This window comes from Eucyclogobius newberryi, unplaced genomic scaffold (genome assembly GCF_026437365.1).
Source record: "Eucyclogobius newberryi isolate DKJ021-1_F unplaced genomic scaffold, fEucNew1.0.hap1 SCAF_13, whole genome shotgun sequence".
In the NCBI taxonomy this organism is placed as follows: Eukaryota; Metazoa; Chordata; class Actinopteri; order Gobiiformes; family Gobiidae; genus Eucyclogobius; species Eucyclogobius newberryi.
Window position 1 is genome coordinate 11863211 of NW_027315757.1, and position 17732 is coordinate 11880942.

The 17732-nt window shown below is 41.3% G+C and overlaps 1 protein-coding gene across 2 annotated transcripts in view; it reads left to right on the forward strand.

Annotated features, from left to right (window-relative positions):
• The window catches only part of prkcbb (protein kinase C, beta b), a 126042-nt gene that overhangs the window by 35442 nt on the left and 72868 nt on the right, over positions 1-17732 (forward strand). For both annotated transcript variants that reach the window (XM_072442613.1, XM_072442612.1), the window contains exon 3: positions 10477-10559. In XM_072442613.1, the coding sequence (XP_072298714.1) occupies positions 10477-10559 (83 nt within the window). The remainder of the gene's footprint in view (positions 1-10476; positions 10560-17732) is intronic.

Consider the following 17732-nt stretch of genomic DNA (forward strand, 5'->3'; position numbering starts at 1 on the left):
TTTGACCACGATTCCAGCAGTTAGAATCTTAAAATACTTCATTCAGAGATAACTAAAGACAGCTGCTGTTTCCAAGAGTTCACACTTCACTCTGATTGGTTAAATCCACCTGTCACTCGCAACCAATAGAAGGTGTGGGCATGGAAAAGTGTCTGTGTTTGAGCATAGAACTGCCTACTGAATCACAATCTGACAATATCACGTAATCGCATATTGTCACTGGAATCAGTTTTATTTTTTATTGCCACAGCACCCAACCCCACGTGTGAGTTATAAATAGTCACGTGAATTGGACGTAGAATGAATTGGAGAGTAGGTTTATTTTTCATGGATGATATATGGTGGTGGGGGCGATAAGGAGGAAACGGAGAGGCTGAGGTGGCTGTTCTAACCCTAACCCTGCTGAAATGGGAGGGAAGTACGGTCGCCTAACAGAGATATGGAGGATGAATTGGGGAGAGAGTGCGTTCATATGGTTGGCCTGGACAGGTGAGGGGCAAAGCCTTTGATTGGCTGACAGGTGAAAGAAGGAAGGAAGTAGTGGAAGTGGAAGCGGAAGCATGTTCTCCCTCTGCTTCACGTGTGAACACATTGGTGTGTTGTGCCTGGGAAAAGATTGTGTGAAATGTTTGGCTTTGGGGAGCTACAAGTCTAAGCATGCAGGGAGAAGCTTTTCTGCCCTAGATACACACTTGTGACTGATCTCACGTGCAACCTTGGCTCTGTCGGACTGGTTCAATAGGAAACTGTATGGCAGGAACTGTTCTAGTCTATGTAAAGTGCATTACTATTTGCAAGGATGATCGTACCTTTAAGTAGAGTAGACATATTATGCAAAATCCACTTTTAAGAGCGTTTAACCAGATTATGCTTGGTTTGCCTTCTCCTTTACCCACTAATCGTTATTCTTCCGCTAGATGCCGTTGCCCAAAAATCCTGTTTTATCCTATCCCCCATAACCACCCACTGCTATGGCTGGGCAATATAACAAACATTAATCATGATTCTTTTCTCATATTGGTCAATACCGTTTTGCGATTACTCTTTATTTAGTCGTATTGAATACAAATTGCTTTCAGCATTAATTTCCTGAGCATAAATAGGACAGGTGTTTGAAAAAATAAGTAAAATGTCTTCCTCCAAAGTCATAATTTTGCTACAAACCAGAGTGAAATTAAAAAGAGCCTAGCATGTAATTGACAATTCATTTTTTTAAAACCGTGAGCTTCAGTAATCTGTTGCGTTTTGTTGTGATGATGGTTGGGCTGAAATAAGCTCTGCAGTTTTCAACAAGTCGTTTAAGCTCAATGTTGTGGTTTGAAATGTCCAAAATATAAAATAATGATCCACAGTTGTTATTAATTATAAGGTTTCCTTCTTTGGGGAGGTTTTCTCATTTTGAAGACTCTTGGTGTCTTGGCATTAGGCAACTAAAAGTAATTCAAGTAACAATTCAAATATGAATTACAAAAAATATTAATGGCATATTATTATAATTTGATTCTCATAGGTTTACTATGTGAAATGGTGATGTTGGGTCTAATTGTGCCCTTTAAACCTTATGTTTTATAAATTCTTGGCTTTTCCAGGAACAAAAGCATTCTCTGGTGCTGTCCATTGTGTAATGTTATGCTGAACAAGTGTCACAGACAGGGAATCCAGGGACGCCCCATGGCTCCTACCTGCAGTATTTAGAGCCTTTGTAACCTTATCGGCCTTTGGAGTTTCTTTCAGCTCACATAACGTGAAGAAAGAAAAACACATTGCTTTGAAAAACAAAACTAAAAAAGATATTGAGATTAAGATGATTTTTGTATGGAATATGACATAGAGAATATGTGATTTGTGTTCATTTGCATGGATATATAATGTATATGATGAATAATAGAGGAGTGTAGGCTGCATGCCAGTGCGCAGCAGTCACTGGATCAGCTCCTGGTGAGAGGGCACCAGGAGGTCACAGGAACGGGTGTGACCTTCACACCGAACTACACATGTACAATTCTCTCGTTCTACACACATGTTGGTAGGGCTGTGCATTTAATCCCATTTTAATAAATTCTTTCTAATCGAGAAGTCTACAGTCAATCCTCTCTGTGAAAAAGTGTTGTTTTGAGCAGAATTCAGATTTTGGATGAAGAAATTATTAAAAATCTGTATTGTTTATGTTCTGATGTTTATGGAAATATGTAGATATGTTTGTCACATCGTCCAGTCCTACATGCTGGCAAGTCATTTTCTCTTGAAGAAGTTGAAGGGAAAAAAAACAGTTAAGTGAGTAACCCTGTATTCACAAAACACATAAAACAAGTACAGAATATCAAAATAAGATGTCAATAAAACCATCAATAAAACATAAGTTAAATACAATGTCACATGCAATATGGAATAAAATCATGCAAAGCATGAGCACTGTCTAAGCACTAATCTTTAACAAGTGCCCTGAATTCATAAATGGTACAAGATTATCCAATAATTAAAAAAGAAAATCTGGCAAAATGCCAGCTAGAGCCTTATACACAAACAAAAGACAGTGCTGTTTTCTTCTTGCATGCAATGATTGCCATTCTACTTTAGAATATAATTCACAGTGGTGAGTTCTGTCTCCTCCTGTAATGAACCTTAAAGATGAACTGAATTCAGAGGTTTCCAGACACTTGCAGTAGAATGTATGTATATAATATCACAATAATCCAGAAGTGAAAGAAATGTAGCCTCGATTAACCGTTTTCTACAATCTGGCTTTAAGATTATTTATCAGCTCTTGTACGTGTTTGTTGAAGGAGAGTTTATCATGGATCCAGATCATATTACCATCGAGCATAAGAATACATATATTTATTGAGTCACTAGAGTGTTTTTTTTTTTTGTTGAGAAAAGCACACATTTTGTTTTACTTGAATTAATTAACCATTTTAAATAGACACCGTTTCATTGAATGGTGTGAAAATCCACTTGAATATTTTGAATCACATGTGCAGCAGAAGGCGCCCTAGCATATTGAAACGCATCATTTGCAGACAAGTGGATGCTACTATAATTTAAATTGAGTTTATGTAAATTGTCATAAAAGTGGTCCAAGGACGGACCCTTGAGGAACGCCTTTGTTGAAATAAGACATTTCAGACTGAACGCCATCAGCAGAAACGGCTTGAGCTCAAACCACTTTTCTGAATTAGTGTCAAACCCAATAGCATCCAGACGATCCGAAAGAATACAATGATCCACTGAATCAAAAGGTTTTTCCTAAACAAGTCAAATCTGTTTTGGTTTAGGTGTATAGTAAAAGCATCTATTTAGGCAAAATGAGTCCATTGTCTGCGGTCTGCATCTAATTATAAAGTGGTTATAAAGTGGTACAAAGTGCGCTGTTGGCATGTTGTTCATTATTAGCTTTTATCGTGATAGCAAAACTCTGCTCTGGCCTCTGAAAGTTGTGAAAGTGCTTTTACACTCATTGTGGTGAATAATTAAGATACTGGAAATGAGTTAACAAAGTGAACATTACATATGCATTTCTGCAAAGGATTTAAAATGAACTAGCTCAACACTAGGCAGTAAAAATTAGGTACCGCTCCTTTAAGTTAATATTGTGTAATTACAAATGTTCTTACCTCAAATGGTTACTTGTAACTAGGGAGTCCACAAACTGCTTGTCTTGTTTTGCCTGGAATGTCACAGTATGGTATTAAAATGATCCATCTTGCATGCATTTAAACAGTGGCTGCTGCAAAGTTAAATTTGCTGAAAGATATGCATTCTTACAATGAGCAGGCTTGTCTCTCCACATATTTGACCTGTAACTTGTCCTGTTGGCACTTCCTGCTTGTCTCCATGGAGATTAGTACGTCCAATGCAATTCTTTGTAACATTCCAGGCAAAGCAATACCATCTCTGTGGAAAGTGACTTGACTTGGTCATCTTTTCGAGCTTTATGAGAGTCTTGGGGGTTCTCATATCCTCACACTGCACCACTTTGAATATTATAATTGCCAGGTATTTTTATTCGCCTGTGCTATGAATCACTGTTTTGCGGATGTGTAAATCGAGATAATTATCCGTCTAAACAAGTGGAAAATTGGGGTCAGACATCATTACAGGCATCGCTTTTTCACCGTTTTGTTGTTTGTTTTGGGTCATTTCCCCCGTCGCACCTTTCACTCTATTTTGGTTTTGGTTTAGAATCTGGCAAACTCGGTAACACTGGAAAAGAGCAGTTTTGCCTTTGAGCCATATGTACAAACACGCGCGCATTTCTCCGCTTTCGATCTTGCCTGTTATCCTCCGTGCGTTCATTTTGAGATGTGACTGGAAAGGAGTGGGCTGTGGGCCGTGTGCGTGGATCTCGCTGCTGCGGGGGCGGTGCGACCAAAGAGAGGATATGGCGTGGGAGCAGAGTACCATTGAGGTGCATATCGCTCATTTATGTGCGTGTGTTTGTGCGAGTAATTGTAGCCACACCATAGGAATGGAGGATGATATTCAGCAGATTTGGATGGGGTTTACTCGTGTTGAAATATGAAAAGGGAAAGGTATGGAAACATTTTGCAGCATAAACGTATAACAATGTAAACACAACAAAACAAATGAAAAATCTCAGTTTTGCATGAACAACCATATTAACAATATTTTAAAATGGATGATTTGATAATGGCAACATCTCAAACAAATGAGATGAGTTAGTGTTTCGATGGCACTTTTGGGAATGTGACTCAACTAAGGATTAATGTTATGATTATTGGGAGAAGAAACATCTCGATTATTCATGATTTGTTCAAATAAACTTAATTGAGCACATTTAAAACAGTCAAAGCATATGAAATTGTTGAACAAAAAGCAGTATTTGCAATAGAATAAAGCATTCTAGTAAGCAAAATATTGATATGTCAATGGCTTAAAGTCCAAAAAGTACAGAACCGGTACTCACATGTAGTTTTATTTTAGAGTATATATTGGAATCAAATGAAATCATTGTTGCCTATGATTATCACAATTATTATTTTATAGTTCTTACAATTATACTGTGACCTGAATCGTGACAATTATAGCTTAACCAAATCATCTTGATCATACTCATCATTTTGTTGCAATTTATTAGATTTATGGCAACTGTATGTTTACTTTCAAGTTAATACACTGAACCAAATGAAGACATAAAACATTCTAAACATACATAACAGACCATCACAGTTGATCACAAATATTGTTCACAAGTTGACAGACGTGTGTTAGTAAACAGTTCCCTGTGCCAAGATGATCCATCCCACCTCACAAATCACGATTGCTGATCAGACGGGATGAATATTGCACAGGTGTGCCTTAGGCTGGCCATAATGAACATGACATTTTATCTCCCAGCACAATACCACAGATGTTGCAAGTTTTTAGGGATCGTGCAATTGGCATGGTGACTCCAGAATGTCCCCCCAGAGCTGTTGCCCCTGCATTAAATCTTAATTTCTCTACATAAGCATCTCCAAAGGCATTTCAGAGAATTTGGCAGTTCAATCACCCGGCAACTGCAGCCACGTGTGACCACACCAGTCCAGGATCTCCACATCCTGCATGTTCATCTCCAAGATCGTCTGCGATCATCCACCCAGACAACTGCTGCAACTGCTGGTTTGCATAACCAAGAATTTCTGCACAAACTGTTAGGAACGTCTCAGGAAAAACCCTCATCGGGGTCTCAACCTGACAGCAGTTCATCGTCGTAGCGGACTTGAGTGGGCAAATGCTCACATTTTCACTGTTCAGGGCAGATGGCAAACAGAGTGTGTGGCGCCGTGTGGGTGAGCGGTTTGCTGACATCAACGTTGTGGATCGAGTGACCCATGGTGACTGTGGGTTTATGGTATGGGCAGGCGTATGCTAAGGACAACAGAGGTGCATTTTATTGATGGCATTTTGAATTGTTTTGCCATTCATCCACAACCAACAGCTCATGTTGCAGCTAGGGATGCATACCTAAACCAGAGGTTTAGGTTCAGGTCCGGACCTAATGAGTCCGGCTGAACTCATGCCATTTTTGCATAATGTTATAACAGCATAACACAAGCTACTTCGCTAAATTAAGTTGAAGACACATGAACAAGGCTTAACTGCAGAGTGAAATAAACTCAATTTATCTGGTTTATTCACTGTTTTTAAAAGAAGTTACAACTTCAAATCACAAGTTACTAACTAGCTAACACGTGATATTCATGTGTTTTACTAGAGGAACAACTCCCGAACAAGAGCAAGTTGAGTATTGGTATTGGAGCAGCTGTTTCAGCTGATACTATGTTTGTCAAGTGTGTTACTGGTTTGACTGGGCTGTTCCCCACATTTGAAGTTTAATGCTTTAGATACATTTCCACTCTTTAATTTTGCAGATCCATTGGCATCAAAGTCAGATAAAAACCTTCAAAAACTAGCATAACAGTCAACTAGAACCACTATAAATCAATCAACTTAGCAGTATCAAAAATAGAATATGAAAATATTTTACACTACACACAATACATCATATTAACAGCATTAAAAACAAGACCATATTTAACAACTGTAGAATACAAATACTATTACAAAATATAAGCTCCAATTAATGAATCCAGCAATTAAACAATATTACTTTGACTTAGTATTTACTTAAATGTATAAATATATATATTGCACATTAACCCACCTAAATAAATGCTACATCACACCACAACATAATAGTTATTTTATTCATATTGTAGCGACCCTAGTCTCTAGTGCGCGTGCGTGCGGTCTCTGGGGCGGAGCTAAGAGCGGGCTCAGGAGACGAGGTGGTTTTTGATGTTCCTGTTCCATCACCATGGTTACGGCCAACAGTAACCAACTCTGTTCAAGAAATAAAGTGACAACTTCGGTCTCTCGTGTCTTTAAACTCATTGCGCCGGCTTCAACTTCTGCCGCGGGGAAGACACGTGCGTCGCTGATGGCTCCGGGCCATTGACAGCGATGTCGGTGTTTATGTCTTTTCTAGCGCAAATTTCGCGATCTATGGAAGGTTTAAGATGGTTTAGATTCTAGAACGTAAAGGATATAGAATGTGAGTGGTAGATTTGTAATGAGTCCAGAACCGAATCACCGGGTTTCGTTTTTTTTGGACCTGAACCGAAACGTTTTTACAAGTCCGGATCCGGTCCGTCGTAGCGGTACGCATCCCTAATTGCAGCATTATCATAGTCATGGCCCTCATACTCACCGGACATGTCACCCATTGAGCATGTTTGGGACGCTCCGGTTCGACGGCGTCTTCCAGTTCCTGCCAATATCCAGCCACTTCACACAGTCACTGAAGAAGAGCGGACCAACATTCCACAGAACACGATCTGCACTGCGTGAGTCAAATGATAGTCACACCAGATTTTATTTTTTGGGTGGGAGGGATTATCTCACTTGCACACATTTAGACTGATTTGTGAACAATATTTGAGAGGAATGTGTCTGTTGAGTTTGTTTGAGTTTAATTATGCATTTTATGCCATTAACAATACAAATAATACAAATGTCCTTTAAAGGTTTATGATGAAAGATTATCTAAACTCCAAAATTTGAACCACATGTTTCTATTGTCACGTGATTGGCTGTTGGACCATGATGTCACTCAAGTTTATCACTATGCGCATGTGTACGCTGCGACCGGCAGTGTTTGAGTTAGCTCACTCCTTTATGCTTGTGCATGTTTGAAGTGTCATCATTGCAAACCAATTCACCCAAGGGTACGAATAAAGACACCTGACATAACAGCTCTTCTTGAAATCAACTAAAACAAATGTAGATTACATTTCATTATATTTCATGTTGCTTACACCAAGACAAAACAAACAGATCACCACCTGACAATTATTAAGTCCTTAATAGTTCAGTCAGTTTATCATTTTTTGGTGAATACCAGTTGTTTGTATATATATTGTATCCTTAATTCTTTCACTTACAGTATATATGCATATGTAAATGCTATAAGAGCTGCGTTCACTTGTGTTGTGGTGAGCTTGTGGTGTATTTTTAGCCTCTGCCGGGTTTGTCTTGCCTGTCGGTGCAGAAGACATTGATGTTGGTTCAGATATGAGGCTTTCACATGTTTGTGCACCACCTGGAACCAGCATGCAAACACACACGTCTTTCAGATTGTTACACAATGCTGTCCATCACAAAGAAGGAGGATATATTACACTGAACTATTGAACACAGAAAATATTGTGATAGACAATATTGTTGAAGGCCATTTTTAGGATGCCTTTTTAAAAATGATAACTAGAACAGAGCAGATAAATATGAACCGTTTGACTGAATCAGAAGTGGAAGACAAAGTATTAAAATTGATAATTTATGGAGATATGCGTGTCTAAAAGGGCCGATTTGAAATGAAAATGCATAAACTTGTTGTGTAATAATCTTCCAAACATGTGAGTGTGAAAAACATTTTTGCAAATTTGTGGATATTTTTCAGTTCATTTCCTTTTTGTGCAATACTTGAACCACTATTGTGACATTTGAAGACACATTTTAGCATATTCTGATCGATTGCCAATATATTATCTGAACACTGTCATTGGGATAATTCTAAAATATCCACATTTTCTTACTTTTTTGTGACCCAGAATGTTAAGCCTTACCTTAAGCTTTCATACATTGATCAGGTCAATATCTCAATTCTCATGGAGGCTTTTGTGCTGTCGTTGCATTAGGATTTCTACAAATGCATTCCCTCATATTTATTGATAGTAAACTGGCTAATATGATTAGTTTAGTCATTATGGAGCTCACTGTGGTCAAATGAGGTGAGATTTCCATCACAGACATTTAAAGTGACACAGGCCTACCATGAGTCAGGGACAACAAGTGCGTGGGTGTTCACAAAGAAGTGTCTCATCGCTCTGTGCATTTAGCAGCCACATGCTCAAAGCAGTTTAACCAGTGTCACATGCAAAGAAATAAACACTTTTTGGTGCAAGCTAATTGTCACTACATTCAGAACCACCATGCGAGTTATTGTGCTTCCATTACCCAGCAAAGCAAAGAGGGTCAGGGTTCAAATGTGTAGCTGCCCTTCATTTGCAGCTCTACAGTAGGTGATACGTGGATGTTTTAGAGCTTTAGAGATGTTTAGTATTCCTAGTTTAAACCTGACTCCAGGGCAAGTTTCAGACCTGTTTTGGACTTGCATCAGTCCTGATTTAGTTGTTGTCGTGTTACGGTTCAAACTAGTTTAGTCCCTGCCATATCTGTCCTTAAAACCCCTTATACTTTGACAGGTTGTTCTGATACTCTTGCTGGTATCGGCAAACGCTTTAATACTGCAACATTTCCAAATATCGGTATCGACGAGTAGTCTCCGATCACATATCCAATACCACACTGTATTGTCCCGCACAAGGACCCGTAGAGCAGCTGCTGTTGAGGCTAATGCTATCGCTAACGTCTAGAGCGATACAGTATGCCATAAAATAATCAGAATTTGCTTGGAGCCAGGGCACAATTTCTATTTTTTTACTTTTCTTTTTTCTTTTTTTTACTTTTGCCTTTTAAGAGAGAAATGATATCGACTTCTTCACTTCACTGTGATTGGTTGAATCCACTTGTCACTCACTCAGAGCATGACAGAGGCTGACCAGGAGGAGGATGTTTGAGCAGAAAGTTGCATTAAATAGAAAGATGGTCACAAGGATGAGCTCACGATTCGATTGTTATCATCACATCGCCTTTAAAGAGGTTACAAGAAAATCATCTGCTTCTTTGCAATTGGTTAAACCCTCTTCTTTATATGAGATTAAAGTGGGACTATTGCATGATCTGAATGAGGATGATGCCTTTTGCAGTCCTTATAAGAGACCTAAATCTGCACATTTTGATATTGTACAAAACAAAATAAAAATAAAATGACACAAAGAGCGAAAAATCAAAAGAAAGAGTAGTCCAAAGAATGTCAGTTTGGCACGTCCGCTTTTGTACCTTTCCCAGTATAACCAGTACATTTGAATTTTGGACTGAATTTGTAAAAGGACAGTCTCCATTTTATAAATATCCCATGTTATTTCAGTCCAGTCCTTGGCCGTCATCTCCGTCTGTCAAACGTCTCCTTGTTATTGCCTTTCTTTTGCTGCAGCCAAAAGTACATTCCACAAGTATCCATCAGTTCCAATCCATTATTATTATTTTTTATGTGGTAGCTTACTTTGACTGATGTTGTGTATCTGTGACAAAATTGGGTTGCCTTAGTTCTTCAGTCACTGTGACACTATATATATTATTTGCCTGGAATCAGGATCAACACCAACGTTCAGTATCGGTTACAATTTAGTTTTTGACTTTTTTTTTAAAATGTATTTTCTTGTATTATATTGTTTCACGCCCATGGAACAGCAGATACAGGCTACAAACACTGAGCTAAATACTGTATGTGCTTGATTTCCAAAGCAGTTGTCACTTAATATAACCCTGTTCTTCTTTTTCTCTTGTTCACAGTGTGTTGTTTTGTCGTGCACAAGCGCTGCCATGAGTTCGTTACCTTCTCCTGTCCAGGCGCAGACAAGGGGCCGGCCTCAGATGTAAGTCACCACAATTACAACCGCACGTTCAAACGCCATAAACTCAGGATGTTCATTTCAGTACTTTTACCTAGTTTTATTATAATTATTTAGTATTTAGTTGATGGGTCCTGAGAGGATTCAAAGCCTTACTTCTGTCTTTTTTCTGACGATATCTTTTCAATCAAAGCAAGATCATTATTTTTGCAGTGTGGTAACCAAAACCGAGCGCGCTGTTGTCGCTTTAGCAGTCGCGCCCATGTGTTCTGTGTTAAAAAAATAGAGAGACTGCTACTTATATTCAATTTTTAAGTTTAAGTTGAATTCACCTCTACCGTTATTTGAAAGTTTACTTAACCCCTTTCATTAACATTTTCAAGCCATTCTTTATACATAGACCATTTGTTGCATGATATTTTGAACTTTAAATACTGTAAAAAATAATAATAATATTTTTAATCCTAAAATTTATTTCATTCTGAATCTTGCCCTCAATGTCCCTCAAACATGTTCAATGTGTTTAAAAATTCCAAATGAAAAATTCCCAAATTAAAATTCTCAATTAAAATGTTTTACTCCATAATTCAATGAAATACAAAATAGAAAACATTCAAACACGCTTTTTCAGGTTACAAATTATGTGAGAAAGTGAGAAATTGATCAACATTTAAAATTCTTTATCTAATTCCAACTGATTTTTTTTTTTTTTTGTACTATAAATGCACTACACAGTATTCAGATACGCATATCTTCAAAACCACTTTCACAGTATTCTCTAAATTTCAATATATTGCCCTACTCTATTTCTTAGATGAAAACATTGCTAAGAATAACCACATTAATGAAGCATGTAGCGCCACCCGGACCAAGTTTGTAATAAAAACACCTGCAAGTTAGAAAAAAGGTTTAATGCCATTCTTTGGAACATTCCAGGCACAGCAATCCCATCTTCAGAGACAATAAAAGACAAAGAAGCTCCACTGTTCACATTTAATTTCAAAGATTTCGATTTGAACATTCTAAATATTGCATTCCTTCAGCAGCCCTAAGTGAGTCTAAATGATCTGTTTGCACTCTCAAACCGACCATATCAGTGTCTTTATCTCCTTTGTGTTTCGACGCTCATTATGCTAAATTATTCTCTTTTGGCGGCGATATCATTAATTATCCATCTTGTCGTGAGTGCCAGTGTAAAGTGGCCCAGACGTGTCCTTGCCTCCTCCTGAACTGCCATTTAAGTGTGACAAGAACACTTAGAGAGGGGGGAAGTGTGCGCGGCTGTTTGTCCCTCTGTGCTTCCGGTGTCACACTTGGCTCTCAGACTGCACCGCAAATAACTTCTTCCTCTTATAATAGACCCAATTCACCGCACTTTCAGCAACACGGGCCGCTGCAACACGGGCCGCTGCAACACGGGCCGCTGCAACACGGGCCGCTGCAACACGGGCCGCTGCAACACGGGCCGGTGCAACACGGGCCGCTGCAACACGGGCCGCTGCAACACGGGCCGCTGCAACACGGGCCGCTTATTCAACTCATGTTGTGTCGTACAGTAAAACCTGTCAGGAAGTACAGGTGCTTGTTTGAAGAGATCTCCACTTTTAGTTAAAAACCGGGTCCATTCTAAAAGTCCTCTCAGCAAGTTTATCAGCAGTGAATGAAATGCAAGTATCTGTTACAGTAATAAAGTTGTTATCTGGCCTAAAAACAGACTGCAAACATGTGTTGAGGTGTTAAGGAGAGAACAGAAATGTCATGAAAATGACACAGTAAGTGTGTCATTTTGTTGGATGTCTTCAAATAAGTTCACGTTAACTTCATCTGCGTCAAATTTAGGAAAAAATCTCATTCACAAAGCTTTTGCCATCCATACAACAAGTTGATTGTTGAAAATGCATTATTAGTAGCAGCCCCAAGTATTTACAATTCTGTGCAACAGATGATCTATTGGAGTTTACATGGGCTGAATTTACACCTCCAAAATGCAACCACAACCACAGCAGCCAGCACAAAGAGTCAGAGACTCACTGACTGTAATATGACCATGTTCATTTGATCTGAAGTTACGGAATATATTGTTTTTAGTCATGTGGATAAATAGTATGAAGCTCTAAAACTATCTTCATTTGCTCTTGACTTTGCTGCTGATTATGTAATGACTTGGGTGACTCCTTGAACCTTCCCTGACACCATCTCCAGTTCTAAATGTGGCACTTCCTGCCTACTTACCTTTTGTTCCTGTGCACCAGCTCTATTGAAATGCCACTCGTCCCCGGGGCCCCTGCTCTTAATTACGGGGCCCTGTCACCCCCACCATGTCATCTCTGTAATGAGCCCAGGGTCTCCTGACCTGGGCTGCTGCGCCCTGAGGACGTCAGACCGCTCTGTTCCAAATGCAGCACATTTAAATATAGGAGGCTGTGACTTTCTCTGATCATCTCAGAGGGAGGAGGGATCTAGGATTTCCCTTCAGTTCTCACGGTGTCTGAGTTCCCACTGGAGCCCTGCACACGATCTACACCAGGGCATCTGCACTCAGCACCTGCCATTTTACCAGCCACTTTATCACATAACATCCTTCATATGTTCACTCAGACGCTCAGCGGGAGTGGGCTTCAGCCAGTGTAGAAGAGGCCCCTAAACACAGAGGGCCTCTTCTTCAAAAAGAATAATATAATAACAGGTGGAGTAGGAAAAAAAATAACTGTTCATAATTACATATGATCTGTGATACTGACCCCTTGTGGCTGGAGGTAGTACCACAGTATCACTATGTCTCAGAGCCACGCCCGTAGTTGATTCTTGAAAAAAGCACTACTCATCATTACTGCCACATGAGCGCCTGTCATTGATCATGCTGGTCTTACATAAATGAATCCTGAGCAGTTGGATAAGTGTGTATATTTCCCCTCGCGTAGTGCTACTATCAGCTGTGCAGGTTTAAAAGAAGAAGTCAATTATAGATGTGGGTTAATAGAATGAGGTCCCTGTGGGAGAGGTGGAGGGATGAGCTCCTCTAATGAAACCTCCGTTTTAGACCCACGCTCCCCTGCAGCAGTGTGAGCTGTCATACAGATACTATGTGCACTGACATACTGACAAAACAAATACTCTGTGCTTTTATGCTTATGTTTTATGTGTTATGGGAATGTTGAGCATATAAATCAAACTTGCAATTCTACTTTGGATAATTGTAAATTATTCATGTAATATAATGTCCTCTGAAAAAAATATGTTCATCAGTTTTTTGTACAGCTTTATCACCACGAGAATGCATCGTTTTGTCAGATCTCAGAAGCTTAAGCAGGGCTGGGCCTGGTTAGAACTGGGATGGGAGACGGTGCTTATAAACACATTCTTATGTAAAACCTAACCCTGTACAATATAATATGTTATGCTTTCAAATGTTGAGGATTCTGAAATTTTTCAAATGTTTAAACATACTTCTCACTATAATGATGATGATATATTTAATGTTTTTGTAAATTTAAAGATGAATCCTTCCATGTAAAGCCATGAGTTGATCAGCTTAATCGCCTACAGTACTTGTAAATGGGGCGTCAAGATTGGAACAGAATCTCAATTCTATGCCATAATTAAAGTGGTTGTGCAGCTCAGTCCACTCTGGTGTATGATTCACTCACCTTTACCTTCTCCACAAGAGCAGTGCTTCTGCTCAGCCCATAGGTGCACATAGGGCTGTGCCAGTGCTTAATCTGTAAATCCATAGTTACAGGAACACACAACACCCACGTGCATACTATTTGTTATATATTATATAATAATATATTATCATGTCACTTTTTCTTTGATTTAGATCCCAAATGCATAGCAGCTAATGTTGGAGAATACAAAAGTCTACTTTACCATTGTACATGCATTCAAACAGAGTTGTGCTCGAGCCTTCAGGTGTTAGATCCTGTTACACGTTTTCAGGCTTTTTTAGTTTTTTAATTTGAGTGGATATGTTTGAAATTGTCCACAACGAGGCTCAGCCTGTCACATGTCAATGTGCTGGGTGTACTAGTTCTGCACAAGGGTTTCTATTTTCTGAGGTCCTGAGAGCTGTGTCACTGAGGCGCAGCAGCCAGAGGGACGTCCAGGAGTGTAGTTGAGGTGAGATCTGACCAGCAGCATCAGCAATAACCCTGCTCCCTCAATGTGTCATCAGAAGAATCTAAAAATATAAACACGTACTAGGCCGATACCGATACAGCAGGAATTCCATTCACAAAGTAACATAATCACAAAGTTTATTCAAAGCCCAATCATGCAAAAACAAAAGCTCAAGCGACTCTGGTAACCGCGCTTTGCATTTTAATGCGGCTCCGTGCACATGACTGGCGTAATCTAACTGTTTAATGATTTTAATGAGCAATTTCATTTTCCCGCCTCTGTGCTGTGGAGACGCTGAGAATATATAACAGAAGACAGTGGTGAGCCAGGAGAAAGCAACTCCTGCCTTTTAAGAAACTTTCACCGCGTTGGCGCCATATTGAGTGGAGCTCCACTAGTTCCTCATCCCGTTTGGTGTATGTCCTCCCTTCTCTCTCACCCCCCTTCACGCTGAGCTCTCTAATAAAGCCCAGGGGTCTAAAAATAAATAAATGAATCAAAATACTCAACTATCGACCTCTGCCCTCTACCCAGACACTAACCTTATCACACTTTACTATGCAGCTATTGTCAATGAATAATTATCCCTATTTTTTATTGATTTGATTGATTTTTGGGACCAGATAAAGTGGAGCTCCACTCAGCACCCAATGGTGGCATCCCTCCACTCCACTGCAGCTGGACCCTGTTGAAAACTTCTCTTCAATCAGACTCTGCTCAAGTCTCAGGCAGATGGAGTTTGGGTTTTTTGTTGCCAATTTTCAGTGCCTTGGCTTTAAATGTCCGTGCCAGTGATAAACACACAGCACAGACTTAACAGCAGGTGTGCACCAACAGCACTCATGTCTTAACACAGGCCTACACAGAAGAGCGAAGGTCCACACCTACACAGACGAGCTGAAGGTCCACACCTACACAGACGAGCTGAAGGTCCACACCTACACAGACGAGCTGAAGGTCCACACCTACACAGACGAGCTGAAGGTCCACACCTACACAGACGAGCTGAAGGTCCATACCTACACAGACGAGCTGAAGGTCCACACCTACACAGACGAGCTGAAGGTCCACACCTACACAGACGAGCTGAAGGTCCACACCTACACAGACGAGCTGAAGGTCCACACCTACACAGACGAGCTGAAGGTCCACACCTACACAGACGAGCTGAAGGTCCACACCTACACAGACGAGCTGAAGGTCCACACCTACACAGACGAGCTGAAGGTCCACACCTACACAGAAGAGCGAAGGTCCACACCTACACAGAAGAGCTGAAGGTCCACACCTACACAGACGAGCTGAAGGTCCACACCTACACAGACGAGCTGAAGGTCCACACCTACACAGACGAGCTGAAGGTCCACACCTACACAGACGAGCTGAAGGTCCACACCTACACAGACGAGCTGAAGGTCCACACCTACACAGAAGAGCTGAAGGTCCACACCTACACAGAAGAGCTGAAGGTCCACACCTACACAGAAGAGCTGAAGGTCCACACCTACACAGAAGAGCTGAAGGTCCACACCTACACAGAAGAGCTGAAGGTCCACACCTACACAGACGAGCTGAAGGTCCACACCTACACAGACGAGCTGAAGGTCCACACCTACACAGACGAGCTGAAGGTCCACACCTACACAGACGAGCTGAAGGTCCACACCTACACAGACGAGCTGAAGGTCCACACCTACACAGAAGAGCTGAAGGTCCACACCTACACAGAAGAGCTGAAGGTCCACACCTACACAGACGAGCTGAAGGTCCACACCTACACAGAAGAGCTGAAGGTCCACACCTACACAGACGAGCTGAAGGTCCACACCTACACAGACGAGCTGAAGGTCCACACCTACACAGACGAGCTGAAGGTCCATACCTACACAGACGAGCTGAAGGTCCACACCTACACAGACGAGCTGAAGGTCCACACCTACACAGACGAGCTGAAGGTCCACACCTACACAGACGAGCTGAAGGTCCACACCTACACAGACGAGCTGAAGGTCCACACCTACACAGACGAGCTGAAGGTCCACACCTACACAGACGAGCTGAAGGTCCACACCTACACAGACGAGCTGAAGGTCCACACCTACACAGACGAGCTGAAGGTCCACACCTACACAGAAGAGCTGAAGGTCCACACCTACACAGACGAGCTGAAGGTCCACACCTACACAGACGAGCTGAAGGTCCACACCTACACAGACGAGCTGAAGGTCCACACCTACACAGACGAGCTGAAGGTCCACACCTACACAGACGAGCTGAAGGTCCACACCTACACAGAAGAGCTGAAGGTCCACACCTACACAGAAGAGCTGAAGGTCCACACCTACACAGAAGAGCTGAAGGTCCACACCTACACAGAAGAGCTGAAGGTCCACACCTACACAGAAGAGCTGAAGGTCCACACCTACACAGACGAGCTGAAGGTCCACACCTACACAGACGAGCTGAAGGTCCACACCTACACAGACGAGCTGAAGGTCCACACCTACACAGAAGAGCTGAAGGTCCACACCTACACAGAAGAGCTGAAGGTCCACACCTACACAGACGAGCTGAAGGTCCACACCTACACAGAAGAGCTGAAGGTCCACACCTACACAGACGAGCTGAAGGTCCACACCTACACAGACGAGCTGAAGGTCCACACCTACACAGACGAGCTGAAGGTCCACACCTACACAGAAGAGCTGAAGGTCCACACCTACACAGAAGAGCTGAAGGTCCACACCTACACAGACGAGCTGAAGGTCCACACCTACACAGAAGAGCTGAAGGTCCACACCTACACAGACGAGCTGAAGGTCCACACCTACACAGACGAGCTGAAGGTCCACACCTACACAGACGAGCTGAAGGTCCACACCTACACAGAAGAGCTGAAGGTCCACACCTACACAGACGAGCTGAAGGTCCACACCTACACAGACGAGCTGAAGGTCCACACCTACACAGACGAGCTGAAGGTCCACACCTACACAGACGAGCTGAAGGTCCACACCTACACAGACGAGCTGAAGGTCCACACCTACACAGAAGAGCTGAAGGTCCACACCTACACAG